Source organism: Anguilla anguilla, chromosome 2 (assembly GCF_013347855.1).
Source record: "Anguilla anguilla isolate fAngAng1 chromosome 2, fAngAng1.pri, whole genome shotgun sequence".
NCBI lineage: Eukaryota > Metazoa > Chordata > Actinopteri > Anguilliformes > Anguillidae > Anguilla > Anguilla anguilla.
The window spans coordinates 58,146,956-58,171,381 of record NC_049202.1 but is presented as its reverse complement, the minus strand read 5'-3'; the positions used below and the strand labels follow the sequence as shown (position 1 = coordinate 58,171,381).

Here is a 24,426-nt window from a genome sequence, read left to right as displayed (position 1 = left end):
TTACAGTAGACCTCTTACCTTTCAGGTAACATTACAGTAGACGTCTTACTATTCAGGTAATAATATCACAGAAAATATCTTACCTTTCAGGTAACATTACAGTATATCTCTCAGCCCAGGTAACATTACAGAGGATCTGACATTCAGGTTGAATTACTGTTGATCTCGCTAACTCAGGTAAAATTGAATTTTATCTCTTTCTCAGCACAGGGTAATATTTAAATTTGGTCTCTCCTTATCCCTCAGCTGAGGTAACCTCACTAGAGCTCTCTCCATATCACCCCTGACTCGACCCACCTCCTGGGCATCTGCCCTCATCAGGTCCTCATAGATCTCGTCTCCTTCATCAACCTCGTCTTCCACACAGTCATACAGATCATCATCCTCATCTGCTGTGTCACTGTACAAAGAGAGACACCCGTCATACAGCCACTGTCACAGAGTTAAGCACACACACACACTGCACATACACACATGCACACACACACACTCACACACCGCACATACACACACATACACACACACATAAAAATACGAACACACACACATGCACACACACACACACACCGCACATACACACACACATAAAAATACAAACACACACACACACACACACACACATAAAAATACAAACACACACACACACATACACATACCCACACACACGTACACATACAAACACACACACCTATACACAAACACACACACACACACACACACAAAAACTTACTCTATCTGGTCGGACAGGCCATTGTAGATTTCTTCATCGGGAACACTGCCCTCTAATGGAAATGGCCTGTAGAAACAGAACGACCACTCAGGGACAAGAACAACTGACTGCATTGACCAAATAAACCATAAACACACACTCACTATCCTACCCGTACTGACCAAAGTAAACCATAAACACACATTCACTATACTGACTGCACTGACCAAATTAAACCACAAAAACACACTCACCATACTGACCACTGTGACTAAAGTAAACCACAAACACGCACTCACCATACTGACCACTGTGACTAAAGTAAACCACAAACACGCACTCACCATACTGACCACTGTGACTAAAGTAAACCACAAACACGCACTCACCATACTGACCGCACCAATAACACTGATCACAACCAATCATGCAGTAATAACCATACTAATCCCACCCCGTAATTAAACACACATTAACCACACTAAAATCATAGATCAATTAAGCGTACACGTATCACACAAGCCATACTGACATTAACTCACTGCGATAAACATCAATCAAATATGATCATTCTGACCACAGCAATCTCTCACACTGATGACAGTGCAATAATAATCAGTAAAAGACATAGAAACCTCACCGGTCATACTGAAATATCCATAGCCAATGAAATGAACATGCTAAGAGCCAGATCAGGCAGCACTCACCAGTACTCCACCTGCACAGCCTACACTACAGGGTTTTCAGCACGCCCCTTTAAGGGACCCCTGCGGTTTTCATTCCGACCACAAGCACAATCCGTAAATGAGTCATCAATCGCTCTCGATAAGATACACCTGATCTCTGTTTGTGGAGAGATTTCCCCTCTTAAAGCCACATAACGAATAGCTATGTACACCGTGAATAAACGTCCCTTATTCACATCCCTGGACCTTCAATGAGTACGTTTACCAGTGCTTTCATTTTCTGTCTGTTCTGTGTTACAACGGGGTCACTTTTGCAATTGATTAGATCCAGTCTTTTCAACAGGGGATCCACAGACCCCTGGAGGTCCTTGCAGGTACTGCACGAGGTCCCTGGCCAGACTAGATATGTAAATGTAATGACTATATATATATAGACTTTGGAAAAATTTTCTAAATATAAATCCCTTTCAGAAGAGGACCCTTTTTAACTTATGATGCAGGTCCCCCCGGATGTCTTTGAGCTTGGCTTGAGGTCCCTGGATCACAAAAGGCTGGATTAAATTATATTCTGACAACTGATATTGCCGAAAGCGTGAGTCACGTTGAAGACAAAACACATTGCAAGGAGCCAACCCTATATTGTGCCAACATGTAAGTAAAGGAAATATGTAAGGGGAAAAAATGAAAGAATTTATGTGTGTGCTTTCAGCAACCTTGATTAAGATGCTGGCTGTAACAGAAGCCATCAAACAGAGGGGTCTTGGGGGTCTTGACAGTGTTTGAACCCCTTCCGTAGTATAATGCTTGAGGTACGGTTCAGGCCCAGATCTCTGTAAAGCTGCTTTGTGACAATGCCCTTTGTAAAAAGCTCTATACAAAACGAACTTGATCTGAACTGAACTGCTGCTAATACAGGGTGGCCAGGTACTTACTGGATTCCCCGCTCTGTTGCAATCGATGTGTAGGACAGGGATGACAGCGTTTCAATCACCTGAAAAAGGACAGAAGCATTACTTCTAGAGAAACGCTCTCTTTTCTCTCCGCGGTTTAATTGTCGTCATGGATTCAATCACACCCTCCGCCTTCGTGGGTATTTTTTTTTTTTCTTAGAATTTCAGCTGTTTCCTTCTGAGAAAAAAGATTCAACATTAAACAGCATCAAAGGTCAAAATGCCTTAACAGCAAAGCTAATATTACTGCTATTTTTATTTTTTTTATTGTCCTTACTGTTTCAGTCCTTTATTCATAATGGCCCATGTATTATATTGCATGTGGGAAAATTAATTATTTGATTAAATTACTCTCACTGTCCAGTCTGCCAAGATACAAACACATCAACTATATCCCTCACTCAAACCAACAAAATTGAACCTCCATCCTTTGCTCTACCCGCCAGAACTGTACTTCCTGTTTCCCTCTTATATGTACTGAACCCAACTGAATTGCATTTCCTGTTTCCCATGTCCTTACTGAACCGCTTATTGAATCTTTATTTAAACTTTGTTTTCCTTAATCTTTATTGTTTTGCTTAATGATTCTCCCCCTGGAATAAGCATTAAGGAAAACATAAAGATCCTTATTGATCCCCTTTACAGTATTTGTGTTGCTTTAGGCTTGCTCCTGTCGGGGTTTAGGCCAGGGTTGTCTGTGAAACATATTGCGATAATTGCTGTGAAATACACTATATAAATAAATGTGATTGATTGACTGATATGTTTCTGTTACAATAATTTTTTAAAACAGAAGTCACTTTTTAAGAACAGATAACGGAATCCTCTGAACACACTTTTCACTAGCAAAATGATGTAATGCTCAAAATAAAAAATGCATGCCACAAGCTCAAATAAGTCCATCAAAACAGATTCATTTGTCACTTTATGAAAAGTTAAATTCATCTATCATTTCATAAAGGTAAAATGAAATCAAAGTGATTAATAAATTAAATAATGAATTCATCAAGTGTCAATACGTCCTGTGCACATGCTCTTTTTCATTCATTGCTTTCTGCTTCCTTTATCTTTGTAATTGAGCCCTTCAGAGCGCTATTTCCTGTGACATCACAGTTCAAACAAGTTGAACATTAGCATTGTTCCAAATTAACTGAATGGTATGGACTCCCTAGCGGTTCATCCCAAAATTATTTATCATTAATGATTTTTTTTTAAATTTTGTAGTTATTTTTGTTTTTATTTTGCATCCTCAGGAAAAGGTGTTTAATTCTTTTTTCAGCCTCAGAAAAACAAACATTAAGCCACAAACAAGCAACATGTCATTCTGTGAGGAACGCAGATTTGAATGGGGTGTCAGAACGGCTTGTCCTTGTTGAACAATTTAGTTTTCCAGTTATCCTCATTGCATTAATCAGCCTTACTTAGACTGTGATAATTCTACTTCCTGTTTTCCGTCTGCGCTGACTCAGATGCCCTGCCCCTTTCAGAAGAGTTCAGCTCCAAATAAGGGCGGCTTTGGCAGAGGCACATTTTGAAAATATGGACATTTTCTTTAATTTTTTAAAACTTATAGTGAAGAACCACAGCAAAATTTTACACAAACTCCGAGTACTGTAATCTTACAGCGTCTACATACACATTTTTAGAAAATGCAGCACACTGTGAAAACTGTGCCATAAATATCTGTGGCCAGGCCTAAACCGATGCTGATTTGCGCTGTTATTGCAGTTTCAGAGGTCTAACTTCCCTTTCCAGTCTTGTGAAAGGGCAAAAGTTCTGGGGTATTTCACCTCCATGGCGTGAGTTTAAAAGAGTTTCTTAACAGATTACATTGAGGGCTTCCCAAACTGGGCCCTGACAGAGGAGTCTCAGAGATGGTCGTCAGCAAACTGGAAGAAATATGTTTCGTCTTAAAAACAAGCACTTTTTTAAAAAATGAACACGTTTTAGACTTTTAGATTAAAATAAATCTTGTCCATGCTTACATACCCTTGCTAATATTGTGATCAATGTAAATATTGAATATTAATTTTGTACTCGATGGCTGTATTATACTGTACAATACTGCTGTTCACACAGATCAAAGATAAGATGACATCTCAATTTAGACATGCTTCCACGTGCTAGTGTCTTCAATCGTAGCTCATTTTCAGCCTATAGTCCCAAACAACAAACTAATGTAATTAAATATATTCAAAATCTATTTAAATGTATGAAATGCATAAATTAACAAGATATATGTAAATATATATTTAAATATATTTATGAAATGATTAACACTCACTGTGTATATACTTCAATATATTACTATATAATTATATTGAAATATATGTAAATATATGTGATAAATATGCAGAAGTAATGAAAAGATTTGGGAACCTCCCGTATAAATGAATCTATTAAGGTACAGTACAGTTGTAATTACCCCATTGACAGGCCCTGATTAGCACTTAGCCCCGGTTAGTAGTCAGGGGGGAATTGCCCATGCCTATGTCACAATATAGGTTTAACCCGAGCCTGTCAACATGCCTGATTGTGACCATTTTCGATAAAAAATTTTAAAAAACGGCATCGTAGGGAAGTAGCTGGCCCACTTTTACTTTTTAAGACCGAAACAGGAAACAATGTGAAAGAGCTCTGTTACATCAGACCAAATGAAGTAAATTCAACGGATTTGCCAGTCCATGGGGACAAACTACAAGGCTACTGTAATTTAGGGTCTGACCCGACATAACAGTTTTATCTGCACAGTTCAGGCAAAGACTCCCACTGAGCCTGTTCAAAAAGAACAAAATGAAACAGACACCAAGGAGGACGGCATGATATGACGGTCTGAAAATCGGGCCTTTGCAGTCTGCTGGTTCAATTAATTCCCTGATAGATCACTACAACTCAACCCTTAACTTTTCTTCAGTAAATTTCCAGCTGCAAAATGACATTATGTGTATATAAAAATTTATCAAATGGATATGAGCTAATGTTAAATGAACTTAATTTAAATTCATGTTTCGAGACTGCTTACTTTTATTTTTGACTGAAAGAGAAGGACATGCAAAATCCTCACTAACTCAACATGCTCAAATCTCCATCTAAGCACAAGGACTTTGTTTTGACAACTAACTTTTTTGATCTATCACCTCTTCTTCCTTGTTTTACGTCAAAATGTGTCATATGCTATTTTGGAAATCTATCTCATCTTTTTCCAAAGTAAAATGCAGAAATAAACTAAAAATATGTTTCAATACATTTCTACATTCTCTACAATATGTAAATCACACTGGATAAGAGTACCTGATAAATAAATTTGTCGTAATGTAAGGTTATTGTAATGTAAATACCGGGCTGTATCGTGGTTGTGTGGTCTGCTCCCATTTACTTCCTGGTAAGAGCGTTCATACAGAAACATCCCCCTTCCCCCCACAGCATGCACATGATTGGTTCCCCACGTACGTGGTGTACTAACACATCTACTCTCAGAACTGCTTCGAAATCAGTGTTCTAGAACCCCATTGCTTTCAATCACCAGTAGCGATTGTTACATCAGCATTGGAATGTTCAGTAAAGAACATTCTAATCACATATTTGTGATTTCCCACCATAAGGGTTAAAGAAAAACTCAAACAAAAGTGCAGACTTAGGGACCACAACCTGCCAACAGGAAAGTATACAGTAGATACAATCGTGACCGGGGATTCCCAGAAAAAAACACAGCCGCTGTGTACTATGGGGAAACAGACAAAGGCATTAATCACTTATCCTGCACAAAGGGAAGAATAATTTTCAAGCCTCGAGATTTCCTCTATTTCATGTGCTCTTGGGCTATCATAAAACAGATCTGCCACAGTAGATTACCCAGAGCCCTCTGGGGCACATGGGAACACTTCCCGTTTGATGAGCATGTCGTCCTGCTAGTGTCAATAGCCTTATCGCCACAGTTTTCAGCCGAGTCGAGCTAAAAGAGCTCATACATACAGCCTCATGCTGAAGACAGCTTAGCATGATTGTTCGTTTACTGTCAGGCCTTGGATGTGCCCGTGTCCCCCTAAACCCTTCCAGTACACAGCCTCCTTTGTGTGAATGTCACACAAATACGGCGGCCATTTTCTGTATCTCGATGAAAAGCTGCCTGCGAAAACCCCGCCCACCCTGACTCCACCCCCTTTTTAGTGTGAGCTTGAGGCACAGAGATGGCGGCTGACTGGCCGACCGTTAGCAATGCTGCGGAAAAAAGCGGCCATCTGCGGACCGGGAGGCACCGAGGGACAACCCTGTTAGTAAGAGTGATCAGAACCGCAGAGTGCAGAAACCTGAAACAAGAGGAAGAGAAAGTCTGGCGGATGGAAGGAAAAGGAACTTTTAAGAACATTGAAAAAGCCTTCAAATGCCCGCATACGTAAATTCTGCATGTGCAGCGTTACGGGAAGTAAAGACTGCAGGCTTCCCGTGGCTAATTCATACTTAATAATGAATGTAATAGGGTGGGGAGGGGGGAGCAGCTGGGGCACCACACCTTAGTACATGGATGAGCCTCATGGCTTCAAATGAAATATAGACTGTGCCAGCGCCAACTGTGACTAGTAGCTGCATGGGACAAAATTAAATTGCCGATTGTATCACTCAGGGAACAGTACACTTCAGTTGGATAAGGATCAGTGTGCATTGCTATCAAGCGACCTCTGCTGGTCAATCACACATCCATAGATTGCAGTCAAAGCCACATATGAAAGGTCTTCCTCCCACTCTGCTCTGTGTGGACTAAGCTATAGTCTGCAGTGGGAAAGAAGCAGCTAGGCACTCTATTTGTTATCAATGCCACTTGAGGAGAAAAATGTATTTCTACACACTCCCGAATTGGCAGTTGGATTCGCACATCAATCCAGTAGCAGTTGTAGATGATTGGCCATTTCAAATTGGGAAGAAATTGGATATGCTTAGTTCTGCACCGGGTGCCAAATTGATTAATTTCTTGAACAAAAAAAAGTAAACAACAATGTAGCCAAAAATAGTTTCACAAAAATATGCAAATTGTTTGAAGACCACTTGAGGACAAAATGCTCACATGCTTTTCGATAAATTTCCAGTGAATGTAGCTGCTTAGATCATGATCAGTCGAATTTCAAATGTGAATGTGTTACTTCTGGACTACCCTGGCTTTTCAACAGTTTATCCATCTTATGCATTACAATAGTGCCTGCAGGAGCTTGCTCCACAGGAGAAACAGTGGTTCATGTGTCAGCTTCTCAACTTGAGCTACTGTACATTTCATTCATATTGTTTGCAACCTGTTGTGGGTGATGTTACAGTTACAGACATTACTGTGACCTAGTCACGACATTATGAGGACACTGCTGTGGCACAGGCATGACATTATGAGAACATTACTGTGACACAGTCATGACATTGTGAGTACATTGCTCTGACACAGTCATGACATTGTGAGGACGTCGCTGTGACACAGTTGGCTACTGCTGCAGGAGTTACGAACCAAGCTTGGCGATCATTGGTAAGGGGAGTTTCTTACCTTGCCAAAGTCCCTCACATCGAAGAGGTCAAAGGCCTCAAATAGTTCGCTCTTCTTCATCCTGAAGCGGCCCTGGCAGGTGGACAAGAAGGTTCTGATGTTCTTCAGACAGAGGAACTGCAGGACACACAGACAAGTGCATTCCCATCAGAACAAAACCACACAAGCAAATCACAAAAACTCCACCCCACAGCACAAAAACATCGTCCTTCCATTTGATGGGAGTGAAAATAATGGGACAAATTTACATAATCTGAAAATAAGTCATCATGTGTAGTATGTGGTTGCAAATCTTCTGCATTGGATGGCTGCCTGAAGTCTGCAACTTATAGTCAGAAAGTGAAACGCATGTTCAATTGGATTCATGATGAGTGATTGACTTAGCCAGTAAAGAACATTCCACCTTTTTGTCCCTTTAAAAAACTCCTTGGTTGCTTTAGCACTGTGTTTGGAATCATTATGCTGCTTCAAGATGAAGCACCGTCCAAGTTTTGAAGCATTTGATTGGGTCTGAGCCGATAAGATGTTTCTGTAAATTTCTGAATTTATCACTGCTGCTGCTGTCAGCAGTCAACAATATTCATCATTAATGAAGACAAGTGAGCCAGTTCCAGTGACAGACATACCTCAACTATTATGGTCTTGAGGTCGTTTGAGGTCTACCAGGTGGTTGACTGCTGAGCTCACTTCTAATTTTCTAGCCAGATGGTGGCCTGCTTTGCTGGCAGTGACACTTATTCTTTATTTGATAGCGCGGTTAAGCTCTCAGGAAAAGGCCCCGGTTATTTAAAATGTCAGGGATGTCTTAGACCTTGTCTAATTCAGTACCAGTGCCCATACATTTCCCTCACACACAGGCATGAGTCCACAGTTACAGACAGTGACTGCATCGCTATGGTGACAGGAAGACGATTGGTAGAGGGGACCCGTGCAGCCCTGATCCTGCAGGATGTCTACACCCTGCATGGGCGTGCAGCGCATCGAATCGCATCGCCGCGATAACCTGAAGTGGGGAAACCAGTCGCCGGGGGAAACCTGCCACCAGGCTTACAGGAAGCGCTTACACAGGGGGGCTGGGTTTGCTGTTGCCATAGAGACAGAGCAAGAAGTATGAAGCGAGTGAAGTGAGAGAGACAGATGGGAACAGAGATGAATAAATGAGAATAAGTAGAGGGAAGGAGACCAAAAGAAAGAAAGAGAAAAGGATGGAGAGGGAGATAGAGAGAGGAAGAGAAAGATGAGAGAGAAGGCCATCAAGATTTCAGATACAATTAACAGCATTAAAAGAGACAAGAGACAAACTCCTCTGAAAAGTACCATGAGTCAAATGACCTTGAAGCTTACAAACCAAATGTCATTTAAAACTGGTTCAGACCAGCTTTGCTAATGGTCTATGACAACCAAGAATGAACCATATCATGAAACATAGCGAAAACCTTGCCAAAATGGAAAGCAAATTAGCAAATTGATAGGCCCTATAACATGATCACATATTGGCAGACTATCTCACCACCGTCAGAGATACAAAGACAGATCCTGACCAAATACAGGCCCGATGACCACAGCCTGGCCAATGAGAAGGGCCATTATGAACAGTCAGGCTCAGTTCCCACAGTCGGGATAATAAGAAAGGCCATTATAAACAGTCATAGTAGTGCGAAGGCTGTGTAGTAAATTTGAGACAGATGAGGTGGAAAGAGGTTCTCCTACATTAAAAAAGAGGGAATTGATAGAAAAATATAAATGGGGGTAAACAGTGAGAGAGACAGGATGACAAAGAACAAGTACACGAGAGGAAGAGAAAGAAAAAGGTGTAAAGGGGAGACAGAGAGAGAGATAGAGAGATTGAGAGCAGCAGAAGTAGAGGAAGAGAAAGAGGAGCAGCATAATGTGGTGTTGCCATGGAGAGGAGGTGGGGAGGAGGGGGGTTGTGGGGAAATATCAGACACCCCAGGAATAGGATTCCCCCACCCATCTTAACAACAGGGGCAAATCCATTTCAGGATTTCTTTCCAACCCCTGCTCTAAATAATTTGATTGCTTCAGTCGTTTACTTGATCTGATTTTATAAAACATTCAGCAGTTTCATGCTTGCAGAAGACATTTTATTGTGATCTGATCTATGGTAATAAATCAGCTCTTGTTTTTAGAAAACAAAACCATGGTAATTGGTTGTAACAAAATAAGCACACGCACTGAATTACAGGCTACAATGCAGCAAACAGCTTATTAGACCAAGGAAGGGCGACTCCATTCCTGAAATGCCAGCGTACACAGGTTTTAGCCTTTACCAATTAATCCTGTCTTAATTAGCTAATTAGCATTAAACCAATGCCCAGTTCATTCTTAGATTAGACAAAAGTAAAATGTTATCGACCCAATAATAGTCTTGGTCTTTCATTCGCGAGCTTATCAGTAAATTCTAAAACGAAGCTGAAAATTTATATAACATAACATAATATAATGACGAGAACAGGCCATTCAGCCCAACAATGTTCGCCATTTTCCTAACTAAACTAGTGCTCTGATTACCTACAGATTAGATAGTATATAACACTGTATCGAGCCTAGTCTTGAAAATCCCCTGAGTTTCTGCCTCTACTACGTGACCTAGGCTATTCCACACATTGACTACTCTCTGTGTGAAAAAATTATTCTCCTAATGTCTGTATGGAATCTACCCTTTTGTTAATTTCCATTTATGTCCTCTTGTTCTACTAACAGAACTCAGCCTGTAGAATATCTTGCAGTTCACTTTGTTGATCCCCCTTATAAATTTAAAAGCCTGAATCAAATCACCCCTGCATCTCCTTTTACTAAGTTTGAAGATGTTAAGCATCTTAAGTCTTTCCTCATAGCTTTTATCTTTCATACCAGGAATCAATTTTGTTGCTTTTTGAACTTTTTCCGGAGCCTCTATATCTTTCTTGTAGTACAATCCCCAGAACTGCACACAATACTCTAAGTGTGGTCTAACAAATGTATTGTATAAGATAAGCATAACTTCTTTGGATTTATACTCAATACTTTTGGCTATGTATCCCAGCATCCTGTTGGCCTTTTTACTGCTACAGCACAGTGCCTAGAACCAGAAACGCTTTGATCAACCATTATTCACAAGTCTTCTTCAAACTGAGTACATTCCAATGTTGTTCTTCCCATAAAGTAATCCTACCTAATATTATTTTTTTACCCACATGCAGAACTTTACATTTGGCTATATTAAATTTCATTCGCCAGGTTTCCGCCAACTTCTGGATTTTATTTAAATCTATCTATCACGCTATATTTTGGAGAAATGAAATAATAAGAGCAGAAGTTGGCACGAATTTCAGGTGCACCTTTTGTGGCAAGAGCTATATTAGGCTGCAGAAGCAGCAGCTTCAACAGGAATGAAAATTAGAACATTAGCATTTAGTTAGCATGTTAGCATTTAGTTAGCATGTTTGGCGGTGAGGGACGCAGTCTGAACGTTCTCAGTTCCTTTTTGTAAACTGAAGTTACTGGGGTGTTATTGTAAAAGCGACAGGTTATAGTCAGACCCTCGCGCAGTAAAATAAACCACACAGTTCTCAATCTGCTCCCACATCACAGGGGAGATGGGGGGGCTTTGTAAAAAAAAAAAACACACATTTCTGCAAACCTTGCAGCTCTGGGCCTCAGAAGAGAATCTGTTCTTAAACACGCTCTGTTTCTCGTAAAGGTCACTTGGGTGAAGTCAGAAAGGCGTGTGAATACGCACACACACACACACACACACACACACAAACCAACATGCACACACAAACACACAATCACACACACACACACACACACAAACCAACATGCACACACAAACACACACACACACACATACACGGACAGACACACACATACACACAGACAGACAAACCAACATGCACACACAAACACACACACACACACATACACAAACAGACACACACACACAAACACGGACAGACACACACACAAACCAACATGCACACACAAACACACAATCACACACACACACACACACAAACCAACATGCACACACAAACACACACACACACACACACAAACCAACATGCACACACAAACACACAAACACACACACACAAACCAACATGCACACACAAACACACAAACACACACACACACAAACCAACATGCACACACAAACACACACACACAAACCAACATGCACACACAAACACACACACACACACACACACACAAACCAACATGCACACACAAACACACACACACACACACACACATACATGGACAGACACACACACACGGACAGACACACACATACACACAGACAGACAAACAGACAGAGAATATTACACATACACAGATGACACCCACACACACACGTACACCCACACACAGACAGACAAATACTGTGACAAACATGTAGACACACTCTCACACATATGAACACAATCATACATATACTCATGCACATGTACACACTCGCTTGCGCAGTGACAAGCATGTAGACACATACATTCTTTATATGAGACAAATTGAAATGTGAAATTATAGAAATATGTCAGCACACATAGACACACACATGCACACATACATTTTGCACAACTTCCTGTGCATCATATCACTGCAAGTCTGCTAAACCCTTTCCTCTCTCTCTCTCTCTCTGTGTGCTCTGCATATAATGTTATATCTGGATGCAGACGGATGCAGTGCACCATGAGACAGATATACGCTCTGTGCGTGGACAGCAGTGGATAATCCTGGAAACTGCATTGAAATGGCTTTTTTATAGTAATATATTTTTGCATTTTTGTCTATTTTCCCAAAATAAACATGTGCCCTTATACATAACATGTTCAAGTACGTGTACGTTAATTTTCTCTCTCTCTCTCTCAACAAAATTTGCGGATTACCGAAAGGCAAATTTTGAAAAGTGAATTACCTGAAAATGTGCTAAAAGTGTTCTTGTTAGCAATGAAGGGAGAGATAAGTGGAGAAACACAGAGGTGGCATTGGTTGCTTTTTTACAGGAAAGGGGGGTTGTGCTTTATAATTGCAATGAAACAGCACCTACACTCAACTATTACAGTTTGAAATTCACCAGAATGAATTTATGAGGAGCTGATCGACCTTGATTATTTCTGTCTCAGATGGAACCTAAGGTCCTTATGCACCGCCCCTCTGAAGAGCATATTAATGGACATTTCTTTGCTTCGGCTGGCTGGCTTTTGGCAGCAAGTTCAATACCTCTGACTGTAACCAGCCCAACCCATTTAATTATTTGCTTTGAGAGATCCCTCATTGCATTTCTATCAATGCATTCTACCTGTACTTTACATCGAGCCAGGCAGTGGAGGACAGATTCCTCCTGAGATTACTTCTCATCAGGGAGTTTTTTGCCACTATTTGAGTGGTTTTCTTCCCACTGGGGCGATTTTTGTATTTCAGTTGTTCAATTTTTTGGGGTTCAGACCTGGTTTTATATCATTTTTCTTTCTGTTTCCTCTGAAAAGCGTCTTTGTGACAGAGTCTCTGTAAGAAGAAGCTGTACAAATAAAATTGAGCTTAATTCAATTGAATTTAATTTAAATGAATTTAATTTAATTTAACTGAATTGAATTTGATTTAATTTAATTAGAAACCATAGATTTCTACACTGTAGGTTTCGCTGGTGGGTTTATAAGAGAAGTTGAGAAGGGACACATGCAGGACACACGTGCAAACTGTATAATGTATTTTACCACAAACTTTGTCAAATGAAACTCTGCACCCTGGGGCATGCAATGCAGTAGCGCAATAGTAGTTTTTTTTATTTATTTGTTTATTTATTTTTATTTTTTTAATTCCAGTGGGGAGTGGGAGGGGATGGGGGGAGGGTGTCTGTCTTAAGCTCCCAAGTCACATCACAATGTTGGATCTATGGAGCACATGACTGATACTTGTAAAAAGAATTATAATAGTTATTTGTATGAACAAGAGGTCATGGCAAAGGTGTTCTCCCATCCATCGGGTCAGACCGTGAGTTCAGAAGGTTTAGGAACCTTAGGGGCGTTCATACAAGAGTCTTTCTGTCTCGCGAGTGCTGCTTTTTTAAGAAATAGAAATATCGATAGACCAGTAATTATAGTCACCGGCCTCCGGCGCTCTCGTGTCAGCAAATGAAGCCACATAGTTAATTTGGGAGCGTATCGTGTTCGAAAAGGTGCTAACCAGACCACTTCTCAATGTGGAGCTTAGCCAGAGTAGGGTCTGCTTAAAACGGCATTCTTTCTGCGTTAGCAGTAGAGAAGTTTTACTTCTCAGGCAACATCTCAGTTGCTCAGAGCAGCTGCCTCAGATCCTCCTCACGGCCTCCTCACGGCTAAGGGTGTGTCACAATGTTCTTCATTTCGTTCCTCGGTTTGCTCACAACCTCCCCGTGGTTTTCCCCGCTGCTCGCTTGCGGCCTCATTTCGTTTCTTACTCGCCGTGTTTCTGCCTCGGTTTGCGCACAAGCGCCCCGCCGTCGCCTGGCAGCTCACTCCCAATCTCCTCACACTCCAAGGAAAAATTTTAATGCTTTATATGGTTGATTTCCATGGATAACAAGCAAACAAGGGATACAGCTCATTTTAGCTGCCAATGCATCTAAAGCACACGTCAAACTCAAACTCCGCAAGCCAGGTTACAATCCGTATCAATACAGATCAGCGGTTGATGACCTTGGTGACACCTTTATTTAAACATGGCAGGACAATGAGAACCAGGTTCCCCTTTACGTTTGATGGGGGGAAGCCTGCAATCACAATCTCTATTTTAAATATGCTATGTTGCTGTCAGTCGTGTGTTGCTACGCTACTATCTGAAAACTTCTGGATTGGCAGCGCTTACCTTAGAAAGGTATAGATGCACACATGATGCAGAACACCATTGTAAAATTTCATTCTTAGGAACAGATGTGCTAACAAACCACCGCAACTTATAACAAACTGTATGTTATGAAATAAACACGAATGTGGGAAAAATGTTACCATTGAAGCCATAAAAAAAACAAAAGCTTTTACAGTATGTATACCTGACTGAGCACAAGTGCACTGACCACAGCCTATTCTATTGAGAAAGGCAGAAATATTTAATTAATAATGGCTACCAAACATGCTTACATTACATTACATTTATCTAGCTGACGCATTTATCAAAAGCGACGTACAGTGCATATTATTGTCATTGGACAACTACAAAACACAGGTTCAGTAAGGTACAATACTCATTTCGTACAGCTATTTATAGAACACAGTTCTACCTCTGAACTTATGCCAAGCCAAACTAGCAAACTAGCAAACATGCTATGCTGAGCAGTCAGAGAGGAGAAAGCAGGATAAGATGGAATGTTAAGTGTGTGTGTGTGTGTGTGTGTGTGTGTGCGCGCGTGCGTGTGTGCGTGTGTGCGTGTGTGCGTGTGTGCGTGTGTGTGTGTGCGTGTTTCTCCTCTCCCAAGACAACATTTTTTGCTAAAGTGACATATTCCAGCAATTAAAAAGGGGAAGGTTAAATTTAAAAGAGGAACATCGCTGTAATGGGGTGGCCTGATACAAGTCATGAGTTACTTATAAGACATAAATTACTGGCTACATAAAAACGTAATGCTGTTAATCTACTGAGCCAGAGATTCCTGCACAACCATTACACAACCATCCCACAAACAGTTGTATTTCTGTATTGGACAGATGCTGTTAACCACAGCAACTTACAAATCTTACTCTCCTTTTGATATTTTACTGATGCAGTTCTGCTTAAGTACCTTACTGAAGGGTACAATGGCAGGGAATCAAACCTCCAACCCTGGAGTTACAAGGCCTGGGGCCTGACTCTCAAAGCGGGATTACTGAGTTAGCTGGATAGCTGCTGCACTGCACTAAAACCCGGAACAGCTCTTTTTACTTCAGTCCATGTTCCAGATTTTTTTCGGATTCCGGGTTTTTCTCAGCTCAGTTATCCAGCTAAGTCAAATGATCCTGCTTTGTGAAACAGGGCCCAGCTTTATGACACAGATGCCAGCTCAATTATGTTACTACTACTTCTATTATTATTATTGTTATTATTATTATTATTTATTGCTCTCAGCACGTGACCTGTTTTTTGGACTCCATTTCGTATGCAAATGACCCGTGAGTCACAGCAGTTCCCTCAGGTGTACTCTGGCAAGGCTGATCCTGATTCTAGTCTCACCACCTCCCTCCCCCCCCACCCGCACGGATTCCCCTTCCTGGAGTTTGGGGGAGGGGGCACTTCCTCCTGCAAGGCCCATTAAGCTCTGGTGGTAGAGAGCTTCTTAAATACCCCTCTCCATTCCAAAATTCACTTGGATAATTGTATACCTTTGATTGTCTCTTTTAGCCCTCTCTCTCTCTCCAGCTCCTCAAACGCAGTCCCATTGTAGGTCAATCAAACGGCCACAGATTTCTCACAACGGAAACCCGGACCCACTCACTGGCAAATGGTACGGCTTCCACCACGGGTCAAACCCAATATTATCACACACAATACCAAAGAGTTCTCCCCTAAGGGTTCATTCATGTCTGTTTCACTCGATAGAGACTGAAACAGTGCGCTTGTCATTCCAGTTTTTTTTACTAGTCTAGATTTGTAAAGAAATTCTGCTGAACGTGAATGCGTTTGCATAACACTGGTTTTGTGTTGTCAGTGTTGTGCATGTGCGCTAACCTGTTTGGAGGGCAAGTCATCGAGTTTGGACAGTTGCCGAATCACAGTTGTCCTTTGTGGATGCAGCCGCCATCTTATTTTGGGTGCTGATTACTGTTGTACTCTGAAAAGCAGGCCACGGTTCATTTGCAACCGACCTTAGACAACCTTGTAAAACTGAGCGCCTAGGTGGATCTTTTGGCGCATTCTCCAGTTCTGAAAAAGTTTTCCACAAGTATGGAACTGAACGAAATTTAGAAGGCAAATCCATGCAGTGTGTTCCTCTATATGCTTGCTCTGAGACTTGGAGAAAAAAATTCTCCTGAACGAACCAGGCATGCCGTACACAGAAACAGAGAAACAAAGGCTGTTACATGCCCAAACTGAGCAAAACAAAAAGCTGAAGGTGTGTGTGGACTAATCAGGCCCTGTTATTGGATAGGGTCCAAGAGAGGACTTGAGTGTCTTATGGACTTTCTTGTCCCCCCCCCCCCCCCCCCCCCCCCCCGAGTCCGCAATGACAACGACTAGCCAGTCTGCAATGCTTAAGGCTCCTGGGATGATAGCCATACAAAGGGGGGGGATGAAATTTTGTTTAGTGTCCCCATAAGGACGGGTCTAATTACAACAGCCCTGAATCAAAGCCAACGGCTAAATATATATACCAAAATACATGTAATTTGTGCCAGGCATATTGAAATGCTGCAGATATAGCGTGTGTATGTTACCATGGCAAGAACCCCCAATCCTTCCAGATAGGTTTGTCAAAGAGGAAACAGGTGACACATCGTCACGCCGTGACTTCCTCATGTTCTGGTGCTACTCCATCTAAACTGTGCACATGGGGATAATTCTATCTGTCTGAGGTACTGCCAGGTCCATTTCTTACAGTACTGCAACAGCAGACTCAGGCACAATCCATCAATCAATCAAACATCTATTAATCAATTGGGTGAATTTATACAGTTGTACATCGCCATTTACAAACACTGTGTCTCACAAAACTTCACAACAGATGTTTTGCAGAGACCAGGCAAAAAAAAAAAACCTCAATTGAGCTCATTTGGAGGGTAAACCTGAAAATAGTTTGGGCAACCCCTTTAAAGGCTGTTTGGCTGTGCGGTGGTGCTCTCTCACAGAATAAGCAGGTCATCAGAGCACAGCCGGGTGGGATAAGTCTTACACTGAGGAAATGTTACTTTGCACCTCAATCTCAGAATTATGGGAGTCAGTAAGCTAAACAGTCAGTGCGCTAAACTGTCTGTTATCCAGACAACATGTCCCCTACACACACACACACCACACACACACACACACACACACACACACACACCACACACACACACAAACACACCACACACACACAGGCATATACACACACACACCACACACACACACACACACACACACACACACACACACACACACACACACACCACACACACACACACACACACCACACACACACACGCACACAGGCACATACACACACAGGCACACACACACACACACATACATGCATGCACGAACACACGCACACACGCACACACGCACACATACACGCACACAAACACACAAAAAGGCATACACACACATGCGCAAAGACACACTCACACACACACAACTACACACACGCATACACGCACACACATACACACACAAGCACACTCACACGCACAGGCACAAAGGTACATTCTCACACCCTTGCACAATTGGGTCGTCTGTGTTTTTGGCACACACCATGAGCCTAAATAAACAGTTCATGCAGAACACGGCGCAGGCACTGTTGTCCCCACTTCCTCTTTGAGAGGAAGTCAAGCCTGACGGTACTTTTCCCTGTTGTGTTCAGTTGACGGTGTGCTATCCTGGTAGTGCTCCCTGTTCAGTTCCAGCTCTGAAGCTAAGTAAACTCCAAAAAAAAATGTGATCTGAGTTCTACTGAAGTTAGTACCAGAGCCGGGGTCAATTCCACGTCAATTCAGTCAATCCAAGAAATAAAAGTGAAACATAAGAAATCAATTTTTAAAAATGTCCGCAATGTTCTATGGGGGTTTTTCAGTTCATGCATTGAATTTCAGTTCAGCCTGGAGCTGACTAAGGACACCCCAGTAGCCACTAATCTATTTGCATGAAGTACGGGTTTGTGTGTTTTTTCTGAGTGTTTTATATCATACTGTCGGTTGGTTCTTTTATGTTTTGTACTGCATTTGATCTTGTACATCATTTGCCCTCTGGGATTACGTTATAGCCTGAGTCTGAACTGAACAGGAACTGGCCGCACCTCTGACTGGAAGACTGATGGAGAACTGGGCTGATTTTCATGAAGTCGGGAGCGCTGATGTAAGATCAGGTGTCCCCCTTCTATATCACCAACATTTTACACTGTAACTCAAAACTGACCTCAGATCAGTCCTCCCACTCGGAGGTGCCTTCTGAATGTGGGCCAGGTACCCAGATGTGCGTACCTGTGCACACCTCTATATGTACAGGCAAGGCACGCTATGAATCAGACAAACTCGCACGTCTCCCAAACTCTAGACCAGGGAGGCTGATTTAACTCCAGGCCTGATGGACGACGGTGTCTGCAGGTTTAACTCCAGTCCTGGAGGGCCGCAGTGTCTGCAGGTTTAATTCCAGTACTGGAGGGCCACAGGGTCTGCTTGTGTTTGTTGTTTCCTTTCAATCAGCAGTCAATTTATGGCATAGAAACTAGGTATGTGGACCTCTAGCTAATGAAGAATAATGAAATCTAGCATTTATATGTAAATACAAATAAAATTGTTATTTGCATTTAAATGTATACTATTGAATATACTCTGGACAAGATATTCTGATAAATAATTGTACAACAAGTAAAAGAATTTAAAAATTGATTGTAAAAGACACACGTCACTAATGTAGGGTATAAAAGGACAGGGGAGATGTCAGCTCATTTTTCTTCTGCTTTATTTTTATGCAGCGTCATTTTGAATGAACTCCACTCTATCAGGAGCATTGCAAGAATTAAAACTTCTTGTAAAAAAAACAGCATGTTTTCACCTTCTCGGAATCAATTTCCATTGTTGTATCAATGTGTACTGTAAAAATATGGTCAGAGAAATCACCCCTCAGGTCTTTGTGGCTGGTTCACACTGAACCACAAGGCATGAAGGATGTCCGGAGCTCGATTTCTCAAGGTGGTAATTTGACGAAATTTCTCACGTTGTTTGATGTGACTACCGGACAGCAGTCTGGGAAGTCTTATGTCACTGCCGGACAGCCGCTGATTCACGTGGGCCTGACGAACTGAAATGACGCCATGAGTGAGTTTTTCCTGCATCTTACAAAATGGCTTTACTCAACTGCAGGATCTCCCTTCACACAACCTGTTTCACACACAATTAGAATATCAGTGCCGTGACCATTATACTCTCTCTCTCTCTCTCTCTCTCACTCCCTCTCTGTATCTCTTTTTCTCTCACTCTGGTTGCATTTGACATTTGACTCTCTCAGTCAACTATATAAAGTAGACTGAGAGAGTCAAGTGTCAAATGCAATCAGAGTCTTTTGCATTTGTCAAATGAGCCTTTACTTCAGCACATTGTATTTTACTTTGTATTATTTGAAATTAAATATTGAATATGAGGTTGAAGTGTAAACTATCAGCTTAAATTTGAAGGAATTTACATCCATACCAGGTCAAACATGAAACAATTACAGCCTTTTTATGCATAAAATATACTGTAGAAATATATATGTGTTTCCTACACATTGTGATTTGAGACCACACCATTATGCAGACAGGGTTGCCAATCTAAAAAAAACAACACAGTCCTACACCATGTTGCATGAGGGGAATGGCTTCATTTTCTTATCTGAGATCTGTCTATCTTGTCGGAAATCTCTGTGGAAGCTTTGCATCTGTACGTGATGCCCGGCACGCCGGGACAAAGGGGCCAGAGACACGACGGGCATGGAGCTCCGCTGCTAAAGGTGCACCCAGACACTCTGAAACACTAAGACACTAACTGAAACACTGAGACACTCTGAGAGAAGCACTGAGACACTAACAGAAACACTGAGACACTCTGAGAGAAGCACTGAGACACTGACAGAAACACTGAGACACTCTGAGAGAAGCACTGAGACACTGACAGAAACACTGAGACACTCTGAGAGAAGCACTGAGACACTGACAGAAACACTGAGACACTCTGAGAGAAGCACTGAGACACTGACAGAAACACTGAGACACTCTGAGAGAAGCACTGAGACACTGACAGAAACACTGAGACACTCTGAGAGAAGCACTGAGACACTGACAGAAACACTGAGACACTCTGAGAGAAGCACTGAGACACTGACAGAAACACTGAGACACTCTGAGAGAAGCACTGAGACACTGACAGAAACACTGAGACACTCTGAGAGAAGCACTGAGACACTGACAGAAACACTGAGACACTCTGAGAGAAGCACTGAGACACTGACAGAAACACTGAGACACTCTGAGAGAAGCACTGAGACACTGACAGAAACACTGAGACACTCTGAGAGAAGCACTGAGACACTGACAGAAACACTGAGACACTCTGAGAGAAGCACTGAGACACTGACAGAAACACTGAGACACTCTGAGAGAAACACTGAGACACTAACAGAAACACTGAGACACTGAGAGAAGCACTGAGACACTGACAGAAACACTGAGACACTGAGAGAAGCACTGAGACACTGACAGAAACACTGAGACACTCTGAGAGAAGCACTGAGACAGTCTGAGAGAAGCACTGAGACACTCTGAGAGAAACACTGAGACTTAGACAAAAAGCTGAGGCACTCTGAGATAAAAACTGAGAAACTCTGAAATACTGAGACATTCTGGAACACTGAGACACTGACAGAAACACAGAGACACTCTGAGAGAAGCACTGAGACACTCTGAGAGAAACACTGAGACTTAGAGAAAAGCTGAGACACTCTGAGAGAAACACTGAGACACTCTTAGAGAAACACTGAGAATCTCTGAGAGAAGCACTGAGAAACTCAGAGAAAAGCACCGAGACATAATGAGAGAAACACTGACACACACGCACACACGCACACACGCACACGCACACACACACACGCGTACACACACAGGATTGCCAAAGCTCATTAATATCACTACAGTTTTACCATCTACACAACACAAACTGCAACCTGTTGACTCGGGCAAAACAAACAGGCTATGTTTGTGAAAACATAAAATGGCGCATGACGAGGTGCCGGCATTTTGAAGTGTTAAATTCCGTGTGAAATGGGGTAGCTGTCAACAGCGTTAAGGGTGAGTGGAGCTGCAGTGTAGCTGGTGTTCACTTCCTTTACCGTACCATGCAAAATAACACACAGAGGCTACACAATAACATAGCTAAATACTGAGGTGTATGTTGGAATGTGAAGGTGTGAAGATGGGCACGTGTGTGTGTGTGTATGTGTGTGTGGGTCTGCGTGTGTGTGAGTGTGTGAAAGTGTGTCTGTGTGGGTCCATGTTAATGCGTGTGTGTGTGTGTGTGTGTGTGTGTGCGTGAGTGGGTATGTGTATGTGTGTATAAGCATGAGTGTGTATGTGTATGTGTGTGTGTGTGTGTGTGAGTGAGTGCGTGTGCCTGTGTGCCTGTAGCAGAGTTAGCCGTTAGCCGCGCAGGTGTAGGTGAGTCACCTGAGACATCTGTGGCCGCAGGTTGATGTCCTTCAGGTTGATGGACTGGGGCAGCAGGTTGTTGAGGAGCTGGCAGAGCAGCACACCGTCCCGCAGCGCGTGAGCCAGGTCGCACACCTGTGCCGAGTCCCAGGTGACGCGGTGGTTCTCTGGCAGCACCCGGCACCGGATCAGCCAGGCTGCACACTGGCGCCATAGCTCCATACCTCAGCAGAACCAGAACCAGAACCAGAACCAGCACCAGATCCACACCACTGTGCCCCGCTAGCTGACTCCGCTCCACAAGCTCTTTTGCTAATCTCGTCTCTCTCTGTCTCAATCTTTCTTCTTATCTCTCTGAACACTCTCTCTCTCTCTCTCTCTCTCTCTCTCTCTCTCTCTCTCTGTCTCACTCAGTGAAATATTTTAACTGCAAAGCTCAACTTCCTCTTTCTGCCACCACACAAAGTTCTGCTCAGAGCGGTTACCTCAGAAAGCTGTGTGAGTGTGCGCGTCTGCGTGTGCGTGTGTGTGCGTCTGCGCTTGTGTGTGTGTGCGTCTGGCATTGTGTGTGTGTGCGTCTGGCATTGTGTGTGTGCATCTGCGCTTGTGTGTGTGTGCGTCTGCGCTTGTGTGTGTGTGCGTCTGGCATTGTGTGTGTGTGTCTGCGTGTGTGTGTGTCTGCGTGTGTGCGTGCGTGCGTGTGTATGCACGTGCATGTGTGCGTGTGTGCATGCGTGTGAGTCCGTGTGTGTGCGAATACGTGTGTCTGTGTGTGTGTGGGTGCGTGCGTGCGTGTGTGTGTGCATGTGTGTGTGTTGCATTTACCACAGCAGCAGCAGGAAGTCTGCAGTGAGTGTAGGAGTTGCAGGGCGCTGTGGGGCTGGATCTCACAGTGCAGATTTCACACGGCACTGTCAGCCATACCAGCGCTCTGGAGGTGGCAAACCTGACACAGTAAACACGGGTGTATCAGCAGTGCAGTGCACTTCAGTGACTTTCACACTCTGCCTAGCACGACACGCAAGGTAAAGCGCGTCAGCGTTCAAGCACTAGACCTACAATCAAAAGGGCATGTTTCATTTCATTGGTCAGAGTGCAGAGACATCGAATGGCTTACGTCACCTCGATAAGAACATTCTGGCTGCTTTGTAACTCTTTTTGTGAAACAGTTACAAAGACTACTCTACACCAGTGAGAAGGCAAATGACATTTCTGCCCGGGAGATTAAAGCAATCTCATTTCATCTGTGAACTTACAGAGAGATTACATCATAGTTACAACATTAGACGTTACCAGTAATGTGGGTAACAGAGATATGTGGGTACAGAGATGCCATTTTATGTGATATTTATGACAATGGTGGGATTATACAGATTGTATCTGTGGAAGTGCAAATTGCTTTTCCTTACAGAAATTTAATATATTTAAAATAAGATTTATTATAAAGATGATGCAACACTTGGCAATACATTGGCAATGAAAATGATAACAACTAATTATTTTATTGTATTACGTTTGGAAAATAGTTACATCTCTTATGTTGCAGGTCAAATTGACCCACACAGTGTAAATCTAGTCAATATAGTCATAATGACTAATATATAACCTTAAACAGTGAAAACTTTTAGTTTAATATTTCCATTCACAACAAACAAATACAAGAACATTTTTGCATTTCACAAAAACTAACGATAAATCATTATTGACCCAAACTGGTCCCCAATTCGTTCATGAAGGGTTGGATTAACTAATAGCTTTAGAATAAGCTAAACTTTTTTCAGCACGCACAAAACTAATTGCACAACCCATTACTGGTGCAAACAAATACCATGACCAATCATTGGTCATCTTATTGCTCAAGGTCTCAATAAATCAGGCCCAGCATGTGCACAGATATTTTTCACGCACAGCTGTGCATGACAACAGTCCTGTGATGTTTCTGATGTGTATAACCTAAGAAACCAACGGACAACCAATTCAAATGAGGTGTTCTTTACCAGTGCATATACAGGGCATGGGTCATACTCTACTGACTTCCTGCATAATAACAGTAACCAGCAGGTGGCACACTGGTGTTACAACACTTCCTGTAGACATTACAACTCCATATAAGTCCAGGACCCCAAAGGAGTAAAAGTCATAAAAGTTCTGAGAATGAGACTTTTCCATGCATTACAGGCAGCACATTAAAAAGCTGAAAATGGGTGAGATTGATCCACCGTGTAATAGGAGAAGTA

The 24,426-nt window shown here is 42.3% G+C and overlaps 1 protein-coding gene across 4 annotated transcripts in view; it reads right to left on the bottom strand.

Annotated features, from left to right (window-relative positions):
* Positions 1-22,565, bottom strand: part of LOC118221381 (proto-oncogene vav-like) — a 38,034-nt gene extending 15,469 nt beyond the window's left edge. For 2 of the 4 annotated variants that reach the window (XM_035406409.1, XM_035406407.1), the window contains exons 1-5: positions 22,208-22,564; positions 7,867-7,983; positions 2,328-2,386; positions 731-796; positions 298-400 (exon numbers count right to left, since the gene is read on the bottom strand). In XM_035406409.1, the coding sequence (XP_035262300.1) occupies positions 298-400; positions 731-796; positions 2,328-2,386; positions 7,867-7,983; positions 22,208-22,411 (549 nt within the window). In that variant the 5' untranslated portion in view covers positions 22,412-22,564. Of the gene's footprint in view, positions 1-297; positions 401-730; positions 797-2,327; positions 2,387-7,866; positions 7,984-22,207 lie in introns of all 4 variants that reach the window. The other 2 variants (XM_035406410.1, XM_035406406.1) reach the window with 2 other exon arrangements.
* Between the last annotated feature and the right edge of the window lie 1,861 nt (positions 22,566-24,426).